The 23,926-nt window shown below is 40.5% G+C and overlaps 1 protein-coding gene across 3 annotated transcripts in view; it reads right to left on the bottom strand.

Annotated features, from left to right (window-relative positions):
- The window catches only part of SEMA3D (semaphorin 3D), a 143,636-nt gene that overhangs the window by 5,528 nt on the left and 114,182 nt on the right, over nucleotides 1-23,926 (bottom strand). For all 3 annotated transcript variants that reach the window (XM_064443768.1, XM_064443758.1, XM_064443750.1), the window contains exons 12-17: nucleotides 16,776-16,998; nucleotides 13,652-13,740; nucleotides 11,736-11,777; nucleotides 10,317-10,474; nucleotides 8,121-8,185; nucleotides 5,748-5,887 (exon numbers count right to left, since the gene is read on the bottom strand). In XM_064443768.1, the coding sequence (XP_064299838.1) occupies nucleotides 5,748-5,887; nucleotides 8,121-8,185; nucleotides 10,317-10,474; nucleotides 11,736-11,777; nucleotides 13,652-13,740; nucleotides 16,776-16,998 (717 nt within the window). The remainder of the gene's footprint in view (nucleotides 1-5,747; nucleotides 5,888-8,120; nucleotides 8,186-10,316; nucleotides 10,475-11,735; nucleotides 11,778-13,651; nucleotides 13,741-16,775; nucleotides 16,999-23,926) is intronic.

Genomic DNA, 23,926 nt, shown 5'->3' with positions numbered 1-23,926 from the left:
CACATGTCAACTCTTTCACAGTTAAAACACTGCACCTGTCTGGGAGAAGAAAGTGGCTTCAAAGCCTGCCTCCCCTCATTAATCAACATGTGAAAAAATGTTAGAGGTAAAGCTGGACTAATAATGGACTAGCTGCAACCCCTGAACAAATTGAGAGGAGGAGAAAAGAAAATAAGGAACATTTGCTGAGAACTCACATTTGTCTTTGTTTTTCTGTTATTTTCTTCTTCATCCTCATCATTTGACTGGAAATAAACATCACTCTGGGGATTTTTTTTGGCATTATAGTTACACATGATTTTCTTTCTCTTGTACTTGGAAAATACTAATTTAACTCCAGCACAATTGTAGAGTTAATTTCTCTCTTTTATGTTCTTTTTTTTTTAAACATCTTTTTTATTTACCAAGAAGAGTCAGGAAGAATGAAGAACACGTTGCTGGTACAACGTCATTATGGAGAAGCATGATTCCTATTATTTTTCAAGGTAAAGCTAACTTCTTATTCTGAGACTAAATTTTAAACTCCTATCCCCACAATATATCCAAATCAAAGCAGAAATGTCATGTGTTGTATCTCAGTTCAGAGTTAGTTCTTTTATTTTTCCCCTAAGAATCTGTCCAAAATATTAGTCTTACATAAGAATCTCAAGGTATTAAGGAAAGAAAAAAAAACCCCAGTGAGTCATATAATAAAAGAGTGAAAGCATGAGAGCTTTAAGTTGTCCCTAGGCTGCAGAATGAATCTCTTCTTATTTTTCCTCCTCTTGACCTCTTTCTGTTTGGCCAAGGAATTCAAACACTGAATTATACCCTTCTAACAGAAGATACTACTGTAAACTCAAACCGTGGCTTATGTCCTCTTCCTTACTCAGCTGTCATCCAGCTCTCGTATTTTAGGGCTGGCAATGAATCTCTGAGCTTTTTTCACAAGATGCTGCTGACCAGAAGCTTGTTACAAAGAAAATTGCCATCATGACACAAAAATTTCCAGCCACAAAAAGATATGGGAACTTATGTCTTGGATAGACTGAAAAATGTCTTCTCAGTCTGGCTAAAATGTGGAAAGGAAACAATATCTCTTTGCTCCAACAGGGGAGCCAGGTCACACTCCTGTGCCTAGGAAGATGTTCTGTCCAAGAGTGGGTCATGGTCTCCTATCTACCAAAACATCAAATGCTCGTTAAGCTGGGTCCATCAGAAAAACACAGCCCAGGCAGTGGGGCAGGAATATGGAAATGGTGAGACTTGCTGAAGAAGAAACTGGAACGTCCTCCTGCCTTTCAGTGGATTTATTTTCACCCCTAGGTATGACTAGAGCAGGGAAAAGAGAACTGAAAGAGATCTGCACCTAATCTGTCACTTCAGACCGTGTGGCTTGTTGTGTCCCCTGTAAGGGGATGTGGCAGCTTGGCAGACCTGGAGCTGCAGGAGTCTCGGGGAGAAGGGCTGCCTGAAGCAGGGGGGTTAATAGTTTTCAGAGCCATGGGACACCAGAACTAATGGGAGCCATGCATTTGCTTTTTGCAGCCCTGAGACCTATTATATACATAACATAACATATAGGAATTTCTTTGAGAAATAAATAAATATCTCTTTTAAGCTTCAGAAAACTTCAGCAGTTTAAGACATTATGAACAGATGATGTCCTCACTTTTTTTATGAACTCTCGCCACCGAAATGCTCTCCCTCATCTCAGTGACTAACCCTGCATGCACAGGAACAAACGTGATCAATTGCGTGAGCAGCACTAAACACAAAAGCACTAGATATTTGACTCCTGACCTTAAAATGGCCCCAAACTACAGGAAAATGTACTCCTACTGGCAGCAAAACGACCTGGTGACAGCTCCTGTGCCACAGGAGATCCTGTCCCTCCCCACAGGTCGCTCTGCCTGGAAGTCACATTCTGAACCATGACCCTAAGGGTGAAATGTCGGGGACATCCTGCTGGGCCAAACGCTTCCCATCTAGTCTGGATTTCGCACTTTTCCTTCCCTCAGGAAGCTGTAGTGCATGTCTGGGACACTGCATAGCCATCTATTTGTAAAACCAGGTTTAAAGACTTGCTGAGACGTTACAGTTCCAGCCCTGGAACTAAAAGTCCGTAACCTAAGTTCCAGGTGCACAGAGTCATTCGCAAAGCATGGTATCGTCATCACAATAAGTTACACCGCTAAGACATGCACTAAAAAAAATGTACAGTGTTATTTGAGAAATCTGCTGCGGGAAGGGGGAGAGAGAGCAGAAAACATAATTGTAATGGGAAAAGTTATGGTAAAGCATGGGCTGAGCAAAGATCAAGCTACACATTAAACATGACCACACAATTCTTGTCACATATGGTATTTTTGTCAAACTGAAGTACTTTAAAAAGAGAGTCAATTACTCTGTCGATCTTTGGATTTCCTAAGAAGGCCTCTGATTAGTCTCTAATACCAATGAATTAATTTTCACTGATAAGTTAAATTAGAAAACCTGAAATTCTGAATTTTTGGATCCCCAAATTATCAAAAGATTAACATTTTAACCTGCAAATACCTTTATTCTATCTAATAGGAGGAATGATTGTTCAGCATCTCTACAGACCCAGTCATTTATTTAGGCAGCAATATATGAAATTAGGAATTTAACTTTAGGAAAATGCATTTGAAATTGTTATTTCCAGATTAATAAATTTATCTTAAAAAATAACCAAAAAAGCTTCTTTTCCTTTTCTTCTGCTAAAAATGGTGTCTCCCAATATGATCATTCAAGATGTGCAAGCTGAGTTTGCTCAGAAGCTCAAGCTCTTAGGACCCTTGAATTAACCTCAGTCGAAATACTAGAAATTCTGTTACTATGAGATTTTTCTGGCAGGAATCAAACAAAACTAATAACTATACGCTGTCTTTAAGTGATCTGATCCTGTAATCATCAATGTGTGCATATGCATTTATATAGACTTATCTTCAAAGACTGCAAAAAAATATATAAAAATAAACTAAGAAAACCACCCCAAGGAGCTGTGGAACATGTGCTCTGACTTCTATTTTATCAAAGCTAGATCACAGAAACACTGCTATGGCTTTAGGGACAATATGTGGTAAAAAGCTATTTGCCTACTCCTAGCATTCATAATGTAGAAAATCTGTCTGCAGATTTCTCCTTCAAATTTTCTTCTAAATTTGCCTCAAAGGTTAATCTAGCCTTTTAGCAAAGCTTTGCTTTTATCTCACAAACAGATGTCAGACTGTTTACACAGAGCAAGCCCAGTAAACATTGCTGTAGAAGGCTCCTAATGTGCAAAGATGTTCCCTGTGTGCTTGCTGGACCTTCAAATGCCATCACACATACGCGCACATTCTCCTACTCTCTTTCAGCGCGCACATCTTGCCACCTGGGGCAGTCCTGCAGTAACTGGACGTCACCGTGCCTGGGTAGCTGGCATTTGGCCCATAAAATGTAGCAGAGGCCAGGCCACTGCCAGAATGAACCTTATGGAAATATAAAGTGTGGCAAAAAATAACATAGCATTAACTTAGGCTATGCCATATAGGTTAGCCTGCCCTAACTTTGTTCAAAATTTGGTTTGACCTGCAGTTTGTTCTACAATCAAATAAGAAAGCTTGAGCTTGGCTTCCTGACCTTCAGAGGCCTCTCTGAACTTGCGATTTATGAGAAAATCAACTGATAGTTTTTTTCCCTAAATTGACACAGATAAAACTCAAAAGCAGCCCTCCAAAAGAGGCTTTCAAATCTTGAAAGTCTGACTTCTGACAATACAGAAAAATTACATTATTCACAGAGAACAGGCTGCTTTGCACAAAGCTTGTAGCTTTGGTTGAGCACCTCAGGCACATGCTGTAATTACAATACATTATTTTAAAAAATGATTGAGTCTCCTCAAAAATTGACATAACTTCCTGTTCTGAAAAAAGGGAAAAAAATAAACAAACCAAACAACACACCCCCCCCAGCCAAAAACCTGTTCACTCTCTGCTTAAATTTACTTAAAAGAGCCGTTAGAATTAAGCAAGTACTTTACTTGTTTCCCTGATCAAATATGTAGGTGCATTTACAAACTGCTGCCTTAGGGAGGTAGAACGCAGAGTCTTCTGTACAGGACAGTGAAAGGTAAATCAACTGAAGCACAAAAAACGAATGCCCATAGGTCTTTAAAGGCTGATATACTTCTAGCCAGGTTTTCACTTCAACCACCTGTGGCTGACAGTGCGCTTGGCCAGCTGATCAGAGGACCACTTTTTTTTCCAAGCATGGACTGTCATGGAGGGTAGAGGTGGTATTTCAAACCAATAGCCTCTTTAGTTTGGGTGTTTAGTGCATGTTGTGGGAAGCACTGTGTCTACTTATTAATTAAATTTCTACTCTCGGCAAAGAAGCTTTGCCAATCCAAAGCATGAGTAAGAGAAGGGAAGTAAATTAAAAGTACTGCAGTGTATAGTCCATATACAGCCTTGTGGGCTTTTTTTGTCTCATCTGGTAGAAAATCAGAAGTGCCTTGTATCCTCTTACTCTGGCTTTCTGGCCAAGATGTAACTGGGGTTGTGACACTGGGGCTACTGCCATGAGTTGCACCTCACCCAGAGGTGATGCTTTCCTGGGCACCTGCCCTGGCCTGCATCTCCCCACCTTTTGAAAGAACCAGCACATTTTCGGCACTCAGAAAGTCTCATAGGATGAATTATCATTGGGAGTGGAAGACTGGCTGGGTGTTTGATAGTTCCTCTCATTTATTCTAATTTTTGTTTCAGGTGAATATTTAACAGAAAAGCACACCTAACACCTGGGACCAGCTCACTTGAAAGGGCAGCTCTTTTCCCTTCTCCTTCCCCGTTGCCATGGTTGCCATCACAGCAGGACTTGGCCTCAGACACAAAATCACTCATGTAAGAGAAAGGCTGTGAAAACTCCTGAGGTTTGAAACTCAGTCAGACCCAGTCCAAATCAGTCCCAGCACATCGACCTTCTGGGCACATCAGAGGGCCCTTTTGTCACTAGATCAGAGACGAATCAGCAGGAAATTGTGCAGGGGATATGAGGGGACCTGAGGCTTCTCCAGGGCTTCTCCACCAGTGAGAAACCCAAACCTGCCTCCTGCAGGAATTAAGGGCCATCACAAGTCTCACTGCTTTCTACTCCAGATGCAAGGTGCAATTCTTTAACCTGACAGCTCTGCATCAGCGCAGACTGCCATTTAAGAAAAATTCTCAGACTCCACTAACAAAAAAGAAAGCAAATAAAAAGCTTTTTACTGCACATACCACACCTTCTCTGGGGAGAGATGGAGAGAAGCAGCAAGCCATACACAAATTCTTTGCTACACTGCTTATCATGATAAGGGAATGCAACCAAACAATAAATAGAGGAGAGATTTTATTAAAATAAAGGGTTTTGAACACACTTTTACCTACAGAAGTAGTTGTTGTGTTAATTACTGGACAAAAGGGGTTCTTTTTTTAGTACTATTTTTTTTTACCACTATTTAAACCTTAATTTATCTTTTCTTTTTTTTTTTTATAGTAGAATGAGAATGTAAGTCAAAATAAATATCTAACTCTGTTTATGACACCGTGCAAATGGCTTCTCTCTTCCCCACTGCATGCCCCAAATGGTGATACCAGAATGCTATGTGATACCTAAGGTGAGGCAAGGAAAAGTAAAACATTGACTAATCCCAATAACTCCTGCCTTTCAATGCTCAGCTGAATTCTCTATAGAGGAAACTTGCCCTGATGACTATAACTTACCTCTTCTCGATGTTCTTCTCCAGAGCGTTGAATATACCACCTAATAGAGGCTTGCTGGGACTTAGGAATACATTCCAGAAAAGTTGAATTAAATTCAATGCCAAAAATCACCTTTTCATCAGCAGTTTCATGACTAATGCCTGGAAAGCAAACATGGTACAGGAGATTAACCCTGACCTGGTTTTTAAAGCACTGGGAAAATAGCCTGATTCAGACCAGATGCTATAAGAGTGAGTGAATTATAAAAATGCAAAAGGAAACTTAACTTTTAGCTTAAACTATAACTATGAGGATTTAGAGGTGGCTGCTAACCTTCCTTCAGTGCAACTGGTTTTTAAGGAGGTCAATAAAATCTATATCACGAGCTTGGTCCATTTTAAAGTAGAGGCTTTCACCTTTGAGGAATTTAAAATGTGACCTGTATTTTTCCTTTAAGTAATGCAACTACTAAACATGAGCTAAGGCTGCTAAAGGTAGATTGTACTGTCTGCTTTGTTCGTCCCACTTTAAAGGAGTCGCAGGGCTAAAGTAAACTGAAGTTTACCTTCCTTCAGTATAATTTCAAATGCTCTGTAGTATGTTTCAAAGCAAACATTGAAGGAGCCATGAGCAGATCTGGGATCCCTTCTTGGCCTTTTGTAAACCTGAGCAAGTAATTTCTAATCACTGCATCTCCATTTCCCTTTCCACTCCATCTTATCTGTGCTTACCTGCCTTACCACCAGACTAAAGCTGTTTCTTATGGCCTGCCAATAATAGAAAGGAAGGTGAAAGCAGTGGTGTCTCCTAAACGCAAAGTTAGCTCAACAACAAAATGAATACAATTTTGGGTTGTTTTTTTCAATATAATAAGTACCTATATGAGATCTATAGGAATTCAAGCTCTTTGCATTAAATGCTTTTCTTCTATTTCACTGTGCCACTGAGATTTCAGTAGAGCCAAACAACTTCATGCAGCCAATGAAGTCTCTGGGAGGGAATTTCACACAGTGGAGCACTGAATTTAAATAGGTTTTGGGGCCGTAATGTTATTAATTATCACAAATGGCGTAAGTAAGCCAAAAGCTTGGAGTGGCACAAGTCAGCTTCACGGTTTTATGGCACGCAGGGGTCATCCCCAGCTAGATAAAATTTCTCTTGGTGGTACTACATCAGGGCAAAGGATTAATACCAATTTCTGTGCTAAGACATTTTACATTTGTCTAGTAAAGCCAACTCTTTATCCTTCCAGGAAAATGTGACATTGTCAGCCTTTCTGCTAGGGTTTCTATAACCTTGAGCTTTGCACAGTCTCAGATACCACTATTTGGAGAGCCATGGTAAGCAGCAAGGGGGGAAATTCTGGCCCTTGGGAATGAGCAGGAGTTTGGTTGTTGACTTTAATGAAAATGAGATTTTACCCTGACTTTTTAACTGTGTCTGCAAGCACACATGTCCAAAGTCCTCTATACTGTGCAACAGACTTAAGTCTTTGATCCTGTGGCAAGCAGCTCTGATTTCTGCAGTGACTCACGTCGAGATCTGCGGCAGGCATCCAACACCACAGAGGCACGAAAATAACCAGAGATCAATGGAAAGTGGTGGCTCGTCCCAAATCAAATGTTCAGTGCAGCAATACAATCAATACTGTTTTGACTGGGTTGTTCACTTTAATAAGTGGCTAGAAGAGCCCCAGACAAACCCAAGCTTGGCTTTGAATGCTTTTCATTTATTTTACGCTGCCACAGAGATTGCCGCGCAACCGCAGGATTTCATACTGACAGTGCTCACTGTAAGAGAAGTGCTGCAGTTGCCAAAGGAGCAAGCCAGACCCTTTGGCATCTGAAAAGAGGGTGTGGGAAAGGGAGGGGGGAGCCGACGGGGAGAGATGGGGTAGGCTTTTGTTAATAACAGGAGTATTTAAGTAGCTGCAGGGAGGGCAAGGGGCTGGTTTGGCATCTGGAGCTGGGCTTTGGGACTTGTGTCAAGTGTATGCAGCGGAAGGGGAGAAGATGGCATGTTCCCATTCACCCCTGTGGGTTTCCTCGGGGGATTATCTCCCCTGTTTCTGTATGAAAGGAGCTCCTGGTAGCTACCTGTAAGGATGTGTGTGATGTATTTGTGTCACGGGCACACCTTCCTTCCCCTGGTGAGTGGTGGGGAGGGTCACTTGTAAGGGGTGCGAGGGTGTTGTCCCATGCTGGCTGCCCCTTATCAGCCCTGCCTCCCCAAATTTAACTGCAGGAGGGGTAATGTATATGAAGTGTGGGAAAGGCAACTGCTTTAACAGTGTTATTCTTTCGGGCTCAGCAGGTTTTCGCAGACAGATGAAGACTCTTACAGCAAAGTCTCTGTCAAAGTGACTAAAGAGCAAGGAAGGTGCAAAATACTCACTGTCTTCCACATCCCAGCACTGTGCAACAGGGTCACCGTATTTGACATCTTGCCTTCTGGCTCGCCTATGGGAAGAGCATGCAAACTTGTAACACTTCAGGCATAATTGCTGGAATTCAACAACAAAATACAGAGAAGCTCAGCAGATGTGGACTTGCATTGCTCCCACCCTACTGCTGACAATTATGGTCTTAACTAAAACCAGCCTCACCCTCAAAGCAGCATGTGGCCTAGAGAGATTTGTACAATTGACATCAAGAGAAGGGCCTGTGATTTGGGAAAACCACTGGGAGGGGAAAGAGAAAAAAGGAGAGAAAAATATCTGCCTAGAATAAAGAACACACAATATAGTGACAGAAAGAGCATCTAAACCTGCTTTAGGAGCACAAGCACAGGTCTTCTGGTGGGGTGGACTGTCTTAGAAACACCTTGATGTTACACGTCACAGAAAAGATCTAAGGTTCAACAGATAATATTCAAAACTGAACTCAGGATCAGCCCAAGGTAATACTGACTCATAAGCCAAGCTTTAATGTTTTAATTTGGTAACAAAAAAATGACAAATCTGATTATCTTTCATCTTTATGGACAGCAAAAAAGCTTAAGACAATGGTCTGAGATGAGCTGCTCCCTTCCACAGCTAACTTGCCTGCTAATCTCTTGGTGTGTTACCTAAACTGAATGCTTTTTAATATCATTTCAGTGTAATAACATTTTTTAAAAAAAAGACAAACTCTTCCTCTGTGGATGATTGCATTTATCTCCTAAAAGCTACAAACATAAGTTTGTATTTAATTTTTTTAGTAGAAGAATTGGAGACCCAGGAAGGAACTGGTTCTTCTCTCACAGCCACACCAGAGATGACAGGATTGGGAAGTCCAGTGTGCAGAGCAACGCCTCGACAGGAGAGCGTTTCCCAAGGCTGAGCTGTCCACTGTGGTAAATGCTGTAGACATGCTGGAAGCACAAGCTTCTACACAGAAGAAAAATATTCAAGTAACTGATCTACTGGAGGATTCCCAAGGCCATCCCTTGTTTTGGAGCCACAGGGTTTTGGCCTTCCCACAAAACCGCACATCTGTTAAAAAGCATGGACCATCAATCTCCATGTCCCAGCCCACCTCAGGCTTCAGCAAGCCTCATGTGTCACTAACTCTGCAGTGAGCCTGAACACTTGCTTTTCTCCTTTCATTTATGCTTCTCTGAATTTAGTTTGCTTTGGCTTTGAGGGAAAACACATAAAGTTCCTTGACACCATGACACGATAACCTATGAGTCATTAACTTCAACGGTTTGTCTAATTGCTCAGGTCCCAGCCCTGCAGCCCCTGAGGTAGAAAGTCTCATTCCAGAGCCTGAGATCAGACTGCAACCTCCGACCCTCACTGCAAGAATTACTGTCAGGAAGGCTTCATCCAAAGGGGAATGAAGACCCTGTGAAGGACTCTTGCTCAACGAGCGAGCTCAGAGTTCTGGATAAACCAGGCAAAAAATCTGAGAGACATACCCAGCAACTTAGGTACTGCACTGCTAGAGCCCACTGTGTGTTCTCCCTCCACGCACATTCATGCTGCTGTCCTAGCTGGTGAGTACAGAAAATTCAGATGAAGCCTCTTTCACTGTGGAAAAACTGCTCCTGATGCAGTCAAATCACAGTCCTTAAATCTCTGTCTCCCTCTCATGGCTAGACCACAAATACAGTTAAGAGCAACACCCTTTGAGCCAAGTTATCTGGGTTAGTTAGGTCAGACAGGAGAACCTTGTTCATTTAGATCGGGGAATTAAATGTATTTTATTGTTGGCTACTCTGGGGTACTATGTTAAATTCCGCTTGATAACTACGGTAGTGCCCTTTGCAAAAGGCAGAAGCTTAAGAGGCTCTTGCATCTTGGGCAGAGTCAGCCACAACCTGGACCTCCATCTGAGCGTCTCATGGCTTAAAGCATTTGGCATAAAACAGGCAAGTGATGGATTTATGATGCTAGCTGCAGTAGCCGAGTTACTGTCACACACACTTAAACAAAGTTATGTTGTCTTCACAACTCTTCGAGCAGAAATGTGAAACATGGCCAGAGGATGAAGAAATTTTAAGGCAAATGACATGCTAAGTAAAAAGGGAGCACGTTCTGCCTGGGAATCTCTAAAATTTTTGCAAGCAGCAAGATCTTTTACAGCATGTTGTATTTTTTTTTCTTACCTTTTAGAAGTGGGGACGTATCTGGAACACGAGTTTCCATCCCAGGCACAGTATGGATCTCTGGCAAGGCAGCAGTCTGCACAAGCCTTCCCATACGTGTGACATCTGTGCAGAGAGAGCTGAACCAATCCATCCCTGGAACCAATGTACAATTGTTGCTGCAAATCAGGCAAAGCGAATGAATTAAGAGCGTTCTCCAAGTAGACCATTTAAATAAAGTTCACTTTTTCAGTGCCACACTTGCAGACTTTCAACCTTGTCCCAGATTTCACAAAATGAGGGAGTATTCCTCCTTTACCATAAAATGTTTCTCAGGGCTCAATGTGAACTGGCCAGTCCCCATCCACCCCTGACAACATGGCAGAGAGGAAAGGGGACTGCAGTCTTGGAAAGACACCAACACTCAACACCCTTACACCTTTAGATTTGTGCTGTAATAAAAAATCAGAAGCAAACCATGGAAAGAATGGTTGAATAACACATTTAAAACCAAGTGGCTGGATAGCTGTGACATTAAGAATCTGGGAACTAGGGATGACCTTGTGTGAATAAAACTTTATCTTCTGCTTCTGATCTTTAGGTAGGATGGGGATACTATTACCTCCCTCTCCACAACGTGTGAGTAGATTGCCTGTAGAGACAAGGGTGGTCCAAGTGCCTGCTGTTGAGCCAGGGCTGGCTCATGCTACACTTCCAGCTGGCCTGCCACCTTTTTTTGAGGGGAGACGGGACCCAGCTGTGCTGTGCATGCCTGAAGGGCCAAAATACCTCCTCCCGTGTGAGGGAGGCGTGCTGTGCCAGAGCTGCTCTGTCCACTTCTGCGGGGTAGGGAGAGATGGCTCTCGTGTCACGCTGCCTCCCAAACGTGCACGTTGCCACCACAGAGCTCGGAGCTGCCATAAAACTGTTTCCCATCGGGAGATTCCCAACAGGAACTGGCCCCTGTGACTGCCAGATTTGGACCACCCAGATTTAGACTGCAATTTTAGAGGAGGGGGGCTGGTTTTCAGTCTGTGTGCACACAAATATTAGCACAATGAGGCCCTGATCTCTCTTGACTACTAATAAAAACCCCAACAATAAGAGTAATAATAATTTATTACTGGATTGTAAAGAGACAAGTATTTCTAGTGTCCGGAAAATGAATGTGCATTGCCTTTATTCACAAATCCCGCTACCATATGACCAAAGATTTGTTTCCATGAATAATTACCAGCTTGGGTACACAAATTACTGTTTGTAAGCAAACGTGAATTATGCAGGCAAACAAGTTCAAACATAATCTCCTTCTTTCCAGACACATTTTAAGAATCATCCATGGAAATCTTGGCTAGTAAGTAACAGACATCACCTGAAAATAACAAACTAAGCGTTCACTGTACCATATACTCTACAGTAATTAAACAAGCTTCTGATTACCTGCTTCAGAGAAATCTCCATGGTCGAGATAAATGAAGGGTGCTGAAAAACAAGTTAGTAAAGTGTATTAGTTTACACATTCCCTATTCTTAATGAAAAAGAGCACAGTACTTAGCATACAAAAAAAAAAAAAAGGGTAAAATTACAGATCCATTTGCTTGGTTTAAACAAATATTAAAAACAAAAAACCCAGAAATCACTAAATTCTTGCTTCCAGAAATACCTCCCATAAATTTTCCCTGCTGCTTATGAGGCAACTGAGTTTAATTCTTAGAGTTTGTAATCTATCCCGTCCTGGAGACTGGCAATGAGACTTCACATCAACTTAAGTTCTTATTAGGCACTATTTGAAAGGCTTAGATGGCATTTAAGGGATACATAGGCAGATCCTCTGCACCAGGATGTATTTCACTGCTATCAGAGACTGAAATTTTTGCCAATGACTAATGTAAGGACAGGACAAAGCTCAGAGTATTATCTATGGCCTAATAGAAGATGATTAATCTAAGCCTATCGTTTAATGTTAATGCAGTTTGAGGAAATAAGGGATGTTTTTTCAGCCCTTCCCCCCACCCCCTTCCATTTTTCTGGATTCAAAAACATAGATGTAACAGTTATAAATGTTACCAATAAAAACATGAAGGAATGTCTGCTGAGCAGGAAAAAAAAACCCATTTTTTTGTTTTAAATATGATATGGTACATTTGCTCTTGACGTTATGTTTTAAGAATGCAGCAAATTGGTGTACATACTGAAACTGCTGATTACTTGGAAGGTCACTGAGTAATCTTGAAATTTTCAGAGTGATATTTATAATTGGTGTCCATACAGTGGGAAGAAAACATGGAGATCCTTTAAGTCAAAGTTTCATCATACATGACATATCAAAAGGCTTATGGAGAAATATACTCCTTGAAAGAATTATTAAAGATCCTATCCTCACACTTGGAAAACACTGTCTCTACGTCCCAAATTCATTTATTTAGTATGGGCAGATATTCTGGCTAAGACCTCGTACAGCACATAGGAGAGAAGATGTGTGAGAAAATACTCAAAATGTCATGGATGCAGGTAAAATTTGATGAAAAAGCAAGGTGAAAACTGAAGAAGAGCTATAGAGAGTGAGAAAAAAGCAAAACGAGAATGCAAAAAATGAAGAAGGAACTACTAAATGAAAAAGAAAATCAGTAGGGAAGACACAGGTCTTCACTTTCCTACTGTAACGGTATGTTGACATCAGCTCCCTCACCAGCAATGAGGTTAGTCAGAAATCGTGCCTGTACAACAGAAAGGAGGTTTGGGCTTTTTACAAGCTGTATTTATGAAGAAGTCATTGGTGTTAGTAGGGCTCCAGTTACTTTTCTTCTTTATCACTCAGCCAGAATAATCATATCAAAATGGTCAAAGTATTGAGTCAGCCTTCACCAGTAAATTAAAACACATTGATAACCAAAACTAGCTATGTTTTATTTTCTTTATGTTTTCAATTCCTAAAGTTGTTATTTTAAAGAATTTGTCTGCATCTGTGGAAATTTTTTTTGTTATTTTTTTGGTTGTTTACTTTAAAAAAATTATAATTGTACTAAGAATAGTCCCAAAGGTAAGACAACAGAAAAATTGTCATTAAAAATAAAATACTACTAATAAAAATATTTGGGGTCAGAGAAAGATTTCAAACTAGAACAATGCAGGACAAATGAGACTTTCTATGAGTTTGAAAAATCATGATCTGTTTGGTTCCGGACTCTTTTCAATTAACTTACCCAAAGAATATCAAGGCATTTAAAAATTTACGTAGTGTCCCTCTGGAAACTTGAACCAGTTCTGCTAAACAAACAACCAGACAGACAAAGCCAGTTTGAGCCTTAAAGTCCCCTGAATAATATTTAATTGATGTTGTGGCTGTTAATGCTTACCTTGAATATCTGCAGCTCTTCCAAGACCACCTCCTCCTTAGTCCACTTCTCTTTTGTGATACTCACAACTTTCAGGACTGTGCCTATGTCTGAAACAAATGTTCATCATGTAAAACCCACAGTTATGTTTCAGTACATATGTGGAACTCCATTTCATACCCTGAAGATAAAGCAAATGTTTGAAGGCAGTAGCCTTCAAACAGCATCTATCCCTACCTGCATCTATTTCTGTCTACATAGCTCTATACAATACATTTATGGTTTTACTGTATGGCTGAGCCAACACAATTGTAGGCTGCTCCTGGCTGGGATGGTCAGACTCTCCTGCTACACACGCAAACACAGACAAGCACATCCATGCTGCCAGCTAGATGTTTCTGCACATTTTCTTGAGCCAGAATTGGGGCCCATCTGACCGCAAAGCGATCCAGCTTAGGGGACTAAATTGGCAGAAATTTTTCCCTCTTTTTTAATAGGATTAGTTTTCATCTACTATAGCACCTTAATCAGAAGTAGGTTTCACTTTAATGTGGGGAGTTAAGCAATGCACTGTTTTTCATTTACCTTTTCATTTTAGGGAAATTTTTGAACACAATGTCCATTCATCATTAAAATCTTAATTTAATCATTACAGAAATATCTTTGCAGTTATCCAGATATTTTTTTAAAGTTAAACCTATTCATCAATTTTAACCTGAATTCCTGCCCTGTGAAAAAAATAGCTGTTCACTTCATCTGAGACCATTACACATTGGTGAATCTTGAATGGCCTTAGAAAGGACCCTTAAAAACAACTCAGGGGGAGTAGGCTGGGTGCTGGGATGTGCAGCCTGAAAATGACACAGCACAGCTTACTCCTAAGTGCTATAATATTGAAATGATGAAAAATAATACATTATAATGGAAAGAATGATATTTTCGTTCTCATTTTGCCAAATTACAGAAGATCATATTACCAATCAAAGCCAAAAATATTTGTTTGCCTTATGTATTAGAGAGTCTTTTTGTTTGTTTGTTTGACATAATTGCCACAGACTGCATATGTACAAGTTGGTTTCATACATTCAAACATAAAATAAGCTTCTGATCTTCTGTTGCTCAAAATCTCCTGGGTTATTTGGTATATCTGTGTTTGGTCTCTCCATATAATATTTGAAATTTTATCTTCAAGTTTATTTTTTTCCATGGGACAAGTTTAGAGGCTAAAATAGAACAAAACCATGTGCTTCTGAAAAAGAAAACTCAGTTTTAATAAAGGCACTGCAGATAAATAAATATCTGCGTATTATGGAGTGCCACCTAGTGACTGCATGGTACACGCTGGCCTTGACACCTCTAAACCTGACAATTTACCCTGAAAGAATTAGCTTTGGTGCTGAGTATTCTAGTTGCTGGTCTCTCAATATAATTGTATTCCTATGATGAATTTTATGGAATTGGATAGCAAACATCTCAAGGCAACCTCTACAGTCACTAAATGAATATTTTGTACATTTTAACTAGTGAACCCATCTTTTCAGGCAGCTAAGTTTTAAATTACTTTTTCTCACTATTATAAGAAGAAAAGTAAGTTTCAGTGAGTAGTCCCAAATCCTAGGCATCTCACAGCTTGGGAATGTGTTCCCTTTACCTTCTCTCTTGACTATACAAAAGATTGCATTCTGAAAGCAACGAGGATTTTCTGTCATTATGGCTAAAGGTTATTCCCAGACTTCTCAGGCACCAGGGGACCAAACAGCACTTTAATGCTCTTTGTTATGGAACTGTGCTTTTCCCTCTGACACTACTGGACTTGACTTGTGGGGTTCATAATGGGCTTCTCACACCCTCTCTTTTTTTAGAAGACAATAGCTGTGAAAGGGATTGAGCTGAAAGACATAAATGATCCAAGAGAGAGGCTATCTCTGGACTCGTGTGTGTGATAACACAGCTGAGAAGTTCTTGAAGGCTGAGACAACCCACACTTTATAAATGGCGATGCTCTGTGACAATTCACTCCTTTCCCCAACTCACTTCAGAATATCTATACCTATCACACGACACTACCTGACACCAAATTGGCCTATAGGCCAGATGAAGTGCCATGCAACCCAACAGCACTGGGGTAGGATTCAAACAGAATCTTACTCTCCCTGCAGCTCATGGCAGTAGCTCGTCCACTTTTCACCTCCATGTACCTTAGTTTCCCCTGCTGTGAGACAGGAATAACAGCAATGATGTCCTTATAAAAGTGTTTGGATCTACCAGCGACAAATGCTTTATAAGACCTACTACTAGTGAGAGAACAACAAATTATGGATTAAGAGCAAGAAATTCCAGTGGAGTAAGGTGGCAGATTATTATTTCAGAAATGTTATGAATAGGTATGTTAATATTTCTTAGCATACCATGCTGTTGCGTGACTCATCCAGTGATTCTAATTACTACGGTGAAACTAGGGTTTTTTCTTAAGGCATATAACTATCATAAAAATCTAAATCGATACATAATTATTCATAGAAAAAGAGTAAAGCAGGTTTCCTCCTTGACAGTGTAGTTTAACCTCTCTGTTCAATCCTGGTCCTCTTGTTTGGAGCTATCCATGTTGCTAAGTTATATCTTTAAAAGTATTTAAGTGGAATTGTTGCCTTAGGCTTAATTTTAAATCTTTTAAATCTTTCTTAGCTGTTCAGTGTCACATGAGATTTAAAGCTGAAGCGCCATGTCACTACCAATAACAGGAAGTACTCCTTGAAGTTATTAAGGTTAATTTTTTTCTTTTAATTGGTTATTGGTGTGCTGCCAGCAGGAATTGGAGCCAGGCTACATTGTAACGTAGAGATAGGTACTGAATGGTACTTGGAGAGTAGGAAGGTCGTGGTATTCTGACCCTTAACTGGTTTATCACCTATGAACCAGGAGGCATTAGAATCCCAATAGTAGCAATCTCTTGAGCCAACCAATTAATCTAATCTTAGCGATTGCATGAACAACCGGTACAGAACCAGGAGTATCTAATTCTTCACAAAGCTGCATGCATAGGAAAAAAATGTTAATCAACAACTTTATTCAGGACCTGCTTGAGTAAAAGTGTTCTTACAGGATGTGGTTTGTGCAGAATGATAGTGGAAGTCCTCTCTCATACCTGTTCCTAGGAAAATAACATCATATTGCCCATCCTCTGCCATGACGTGATCCACCACAATCTGAGTCAGACGATAGTCCACATTGATTCGAGTGAACACTGGTCCTCCCGTCACTGGGTAAACGGATTTGTACATCAGCGGATGGCGTTTAATAAAGCTAATGACTTCATCAGGAAAGTCTCTGGTAGACTTTATGAGAGGATCATAGGTTTTGCTTGGACACTGAATGAAAGAGAGAGAACAGGAAGATGAGAGGAATATTAGGAAAGAAGCACAAATAATCTGCAGGTTTCTTTGTGTAGTAGGAAAGCTGCCCAATCCAGATCAACTCTACCGGTTTGTAAAGCACATTTGCCAGTGGCTGGTTGTTTGATTTACAATTGGAAAAGCTCAGTGCTGATTTGAAAGCATGGGGCATGCTGGCAGTGTGTGCTCCTCAGGGTCTTCAAAGGGTTTTTTTCTCCCTCATTTCTCTACTGTCTCCTCTTCTCATTTTTACCTCTCTTCAAAAGCTCTTCCCCTTCATTTTCCTTTATCCTGTTCCCACCTATTCTCCTTTATCTTTTAAAACCACCCAAAACTTGTTAATTTGTTTCATCTCACTCATTTGTACTACTGCTCAGAATTATAAACCTTCCACTCCTGTTAGTTATATGCCCACACCTACAACTACCTATTGATATATGCAAGCTTTGAAAAAAAATTCTTATAGGCTTTTCTTCATTCTCAGTTGAGATTTTGATGATCTAAATTAAAACTTAGAAGGGAGATGAATTTCTTTAGCTTCTTTAGGTTACTCGGGAAAAGAAGATAGCATTAGAAAAGAGAAGTTGTCTGTCTGATGTTAGATAAAATGGGAACTAATTCATATTTATTGCGTTACCATATCTGTAAACACCAACTACTAAAAGTTACACAATTATTTTTAGTTTTAGCACCAAATAGTCTTTAAGACCACAACCAAGACCCTTTATGTTTTGTCATCTAGCAGTGTTTCTGGAGTGAGACATACCTTAATTTTCATACCACTATCACCAATAATGAAAATACGTTATTATTATTAGCATTCAAGCAGTACATTCAGTACTGTGATGCACTTTGAAGTTTTTTTAATCATATATTAGAACCAGCAAAATGTAGCCATAAGCAATCTAATAATATAGGAAAATATCTATTTTTTCTTTAAATAACTAGAAACTACTTGTATATAATACCATAATAGATTTCATCAGCGTAGGCCACTTTGGAAATTCGGTGTTATGCCTAAGTCACAAATTCGATCCATATTCAAGTAGAAATCAAGTTTTCTACGAGAGCGCTTGTGAAGCCAGTAAGAAATCAGGTTGCTCAGTGATTTTTTCTCATCCCAAAGTAGCACTTCATCACCATTACTTAGGTTTTTGTTTTTGAAAGCATTGCTTTAAATGTGGAGAAATTGTCATGATGGGTTCAGTACATGTGCAACAAATTTCACCTCCTCGTTCCCTGCGCCATTCACCAGCCCCTTATCACGTAGGATATTTTACAAACACAAGGAAATAAAGCCTGGAGTGAAGGAGTGTCTAGCCCTCATTTCAAGGCACAGGTACCAACATGCCTGTAAATTTGCTACAGGCAGAACAACCTAGTGCAGGTACCGCTGTAACAGACTTTCAACCGCAAGTCTAGGGTGCCCTCAAGTGGCTACCATGGGCTAAGCGCAAGTATTTAAAGTACAGGATCTCACACATCAAAGGTTTTCTGCTTTTCTTGTATTTCTGCTTCTCGTACCGCAGCAGAGGATCTGCCTTCTTGGTGCGGCGAGCCAGACCTGAGCAAGAGCCTCACCAGCATGCCCAGATGTTAGCCTAACGGCTTGATTCCTCTTGAAAGATTTGCTCAGAGTTACTGTGGCAGAAAGGCCTGCAGTAAATGCTTTAACCGAGTTACTTTTTCCAGGCTGAAATACCCACGTTTAGCTTTTCTCTGTATATGGCCTGCAGCTGGAGACCATAACCTTTCAGTGACCTGCACCTCCTATGCCTTGTTTTTTTGTTGGGTTTTTTTTTTTTTTTTTTTTAAAAAAAGGCAGATTCTCCAGATGCCAGATGATCCCTGTAGCTCATTATTTCTCAGAAGTTACTTCCTTACTCATCCACATAGCTGCAACTCTTGCCCAGGCCCATGACTCGGCTGCTGCAGCATCCTTTTCTCTGGCTTTGACCAGCGCAGTCTCATCCTCTTCTGGTCCAGACAACTGCTACAGTGATCACTCCCTCAGTCACTTCCTTAGTGTCACTTATTTATTGCTGGGGTTGGCTCCCACCTCTGTTGGACTCATAGCGACAAACTAATCAATTCAGCTGCTTCTTTGGCTTACACAAAGTAAGTTGGTTCTCACACATCTTGCTTGACGATCACCCACAAACCTACCTTTTCAGCCTCCTTCAAATTTTTCCTTTACATGCCTTTTGGGATGAGCCTGGGAACATATCTGCAAGGCCCAGTCATGCTGGTGACCCATCAGCTCTCATGCTCACCTGTCTGATTTCCTTCCCATGGCTGTTTGTGTCTCTTTTCCATCCCTCATTTTACATTTAGTCTCTAATCTGAATCTGAGAAAGATTCCTTTTTGAATCTGGAGGTATCTAGATGTGTTAATGGGGTCTACAAAACCTGGGTAATAATAAGATGAACTGGAAACACTCTTCCAGTCAGTGATGTCCTTTTGCGTATAAACTATTGAGTGCTTCGTGTTTAACAGTTTTTAACTATGTAATCCCTGTGTTTCCTGCCAGGTGGAGCCATAACACAGCCTGTGAAGAAAGAAACGTGATTAAATAATGCCTTTGTAGTGTGCCAGGAGAAAGTTTTTTGTGGTGAAGTTGCTCTACAGTTCTCCTTCATGGCTATTTTTGACAGAGAAGTCTTTAGCTCACATTTCCAAATCTCCAGTTTGACATGTGTTCAGTCTATGGTGCCAGTTAAAGGGCTTGTGGTTAGGATTTGTTCCACTATGTAGGGTTTGGCATTATCCAAAACATTTGCGTTAGGAACAACACACACAGTGCCAAGGGCTGAGCATGTCCCTCCTCCATTGCTGGCAAGCTCCCTTCTCACAGCTACACAACATCGCTACTAGCAGCGAATCCATCCCCGCAGGCTCAGGACCAGCCTGGACCCTTTTCTCTCTTAGGTTTCCACTGTCTGTTCTCTTCCTGGGCTGAGGCAGGCACACAGCATGCCTTGTGGTAGTGCTTGCTTTACCTCTGCCCAGTACCTACAGGTGTTGTGTGCACATGCCTAAGGATGAATTCTTCATGCAGTAAATACAGCGAATACAATGCAGAATTATTCTTATCATATAAAGTTCTAAGTGAACATTTAAAGGCTCTGAAACTCTTTACTGAAAATAGGTCTTAGGCCCCTGAATCACCTAATAGATTTTAAAAATTCCTCTATGGACAGGAAACCTGTGCCAATTTGAATTAAGATATATTGCATCACATAGTCAGTCATTTTGTTCGATTATACAATTTAATGTACAGCTGTGAAAGAACTGACAAGAAGAAAAAAAATGGGTTTGTGTTGTTTTCCTGTGATAACTGCTCAAAGGACATTCCTTGAAAATACAGTTTAGTACAAGTAAGAAAGAAGAAGAGGAAAGTCCTGTTAAAAAAACAAATCGTTCCATTGAAAACATATATTGCAAGGAGTTATCCGTAGGGGTTTTATACTAGCATTTCTATAGGAACTTCACCCTCTGGCTTGCTGGGTGTGATCTCTTTCATTCTGTTTTCTGCTGTGCTTTAATGACTTCAAGTGTTTGCAAGGTTACACCCTTTTGTTGGGCTGTAGTCAGCCTGGTTTTTGAAAATAACAAATTCAGTTAAATAATTTCACAAAGAAATACACGCTTTTGTGTTATACAGCAAAAGAGACTGCAGAAAGGCTATGACAAAAAAAAACCCCACAACCCCGCAACAATTTAGATTTTAGACTTTGGGGTAAAAAAGTAAAGTGAACACAGGATAAATTACTCAGACAGCACAATACCTACACAGAAACCACAACACGTGCACACTTGCTGCATGAGCAGTACTTCAGGAATGAACATTTCTCATTACCTATAGAACAACCAAAGTCTGTGTCTTTGCCACTTATACCAGAATCGGACCTCAAAACCCCTACTGATTTCAAAAGCATGTTTACCTTTGCAGGGTTTGAACCAAAGTTTGGTGGAGTCCATAGAAAAAACACATGCACTTCAATCACCTTTGGATCAAAATTTTGCACCAATTTATTCTATATAGTATGAGAACAAAAATCATTTTTCACTTCCCAAACCATGCAACAACTCTCTTCCCCCTCACTGTGTACTAGAGGTTGATTTTCCCTTATATGTGCGTTTTCTGTGGTTCATGTTCTAACTCGCTACTCTCAGTCACCGTCTGCATCTTCTGGAAATTTGCTGATTGCTCACCTGTTCACAGCTCAATCCCAGAAGGGTATTTCTATGTGAAAAGTGGGAGTAACCCCATGGGTCTTAAAGATGTCCTGGATTTTTGCCAAAAATGCATCAACAGAGGAAGATGAGAGGAATGACATCACTTACTAAAAACCACTGGGATAAAATGTCTACCAATATAGGACTATAAAGTTGTTACAGGAATCCTGAAGTCTCAAATCCTACCGTGCATGATATAGGGAAATCTTTGCCAGCTTGTGCAGCTAATTTAGTAGAAACAAGGACTAAGGATCTGCTAGAGTCAACGGGGGCTTTTCCAATTATTTCAGTGGGCTTTGGATCCCATCCTAAGACAGCATGACCACCAAGAGCAGCTGGGCAGGTGTGACCCTGTTATGTTTGGCCAAGGGAGCTATTTCCAGAAGCATCACTCACTATGGCATGATGGATGGAACAGGGGAATGAAAAATTCATTTTGGCCACCCTTTGGCAAAGTCCTCAGGCAGCTGTTTAAAGCTGTGTCCACCCATCATTGCAGAACAATTCCTGTAGGCTTGTGCTTCCTTTTGTAGCAATCAGTAGGATGTGTGATGGTAAAGGCTGCATGGCCAAGCGGGTGAGTGAAGCAGCCTTTCACCTCTGAAAATATGAGTTCACATCCTGTTGCATGTGTCATGATAATGATATCAGTGTTCTCTGCCGAGTTCACAGAGGACATTTTTTCACGTCATCAGCACCAGATGCTGTCTCAGATATGTAACATCTCCCACTGGAGACAATAAGAGATTTGCATTTATATCAAATATCACAGGAGATGATTGACAGGGTCATTTCATGTGGACTACAAAAGAATCCGGGTCCATAAAAGTTCTTATAACACTGTCACTGCTCTCTCACCATCTGCTTTTGCAGCAGGGTGGGATGCATTTCACCTGACCTAGATTCTTATCTTGGCTATGCATGAACTGCACAGAGGAGGTGCCTATCTCTGATAGAGAAGTCTAAACAACTAGCTCAGATTTGATGTCTGTCTTCTAAATAGGTGACACCAATAAAAATTAATCACATTAAATTAGTGAAATTAATACTGCTAAATAAGAATCTTGCAAGAAACTTATTCACCATATAATTTATTGTTCTGAGCTTGCCTAGGCCTTCACTGCCAGGAATGACAACTTACTACAAATATACATGTTAGGAAATGAAAAGTAAATAATAATTAAAAAAAGAAACAAAAAAAAAGAGAAAAAAGAAAAACCCCAACAGGGCTGGAAGTGCTAAGGGCACTGTATAAACTCTGTGGCACAAAACTTTTAAAGAATCAATTCCATAGTTACTTGAAGTTTTTCCAGTGCCTTCTGTGTGAGCTCGATTTGATAGTAATCACCCCGGACTAAGTCCTGATCCCAGATGATCTACAAAGATGCTTTTTATTCCCTCACCTTTTATTTGTGTAATCAGGAGGTGGTAAATTAAGGCTAATCTTTCTCAAATAAAAGCAAATACACACTAGCTTAGCAACACTGCACACATGTAAGCTTTTCTCCTTTCTTCACTTGTCTTATTAAATTTGCAGCTTAGCAGACTGCTGGATGTGTAGATCTCACGCAATACTGAGACATACAGTGTGACTGCGTTAACATTATGTGGGAACCCTGGCCAAGCTTTTCAAAAGCTGGTGCCAGAAGTTAGGCTTCTAAATAAACCTCCAATTCGCCAAAGTGCGTAGTGCATCACACCACCCAGTGAAGTCAGTAAGAGCTGCTGGATCTAACACCTATTAAAATTGTGACAATTATTTGGGAACCTAGCTATAAGGTACGTAACAAAAAAAAATCCCTTTCATTTAATGATGCACCTTTAGATCAACAGTGCTGCTGTCTACTGACAATTTTAAAACAGAATGCTGTTCCCTGTGAGCTTCAAAAGGGTTTCTCTTTCAAATGTGTTGAAAATCCTAGTTTAAAAGTGACTTGTCACATTGAGCCTTAGACTCACTTAACAATGAGATATAAACACCCATAGGCTAGATACACAACAGGGACTTGATATTACTGAGTGCAGTAGGTATCTGCTTGGTGGATTTTGAAATGTCCAGGCTGAGAATTCTTCTGCATTTCACAAGGAGAACTAACAACCACACCAGCAAGTTACTCTCTTGGGAGCATCTCAAGTAGCCAGTGTAAAACATTAAGGAGCGAATTATGTCTTAAATCTCTCCCATACTGGGGAACTACATGTCTTAGTTAGGGCGTCCGTCCTAGGGGAGGTGTTCCTCTGTTCCAGGCGTGTGGACCGGAGCCATCCTGGGAGCTCCTCACTGCTTCCTTTTGAAGGTGTTTCACTTTACATGGGATAATTACCTCTCAGCCAAAAGTAGTAAGAAAGTTGCCTAGATATTAAGCAGGAAGGGAGAAGACCTGTTTTCCTCAGAAATGCTCTCTATTTTTTGTTATGTGCAGTAGGAACTGAAGCACCAGACCCTCTCTCAGAAGGAAAGAATTAAACACATGGTCCTTCTCTCCCAAGCTCTCAGTGAATGAATATTTAACTAGCAAGGAGATATGGTCTTGCAGTCAGCATTCTCCTATGATGTAAAGTCTTCCAAGCTCTAAATATTTTCACTTATCACTGAACCATCAAGCAAAAAAGCAGACAAACAGAAGGACTACCTTCACCTACATCCTGAGGATTAAGAATTTG

The sequence above is a fragment of the Phalacrocorax carbo genome, chromosome 1 (assembly GCF_963921805.1).
Source record: "Phalacrocorax carbo chromosome 1, bPhaCar2.1, whole genome shotgun sequence".
NCBI classification, from domain to species: domain Eukaryota; kingdom Metazoa; phylum Chordata; class Aves; order Suliformes; family Phalacrocoracidae; genus Phalacrocorax; species Phalacrocorax carbo.
This window is presented reverse-complemented; position numbering and strand designations above follow the sequence as displayed.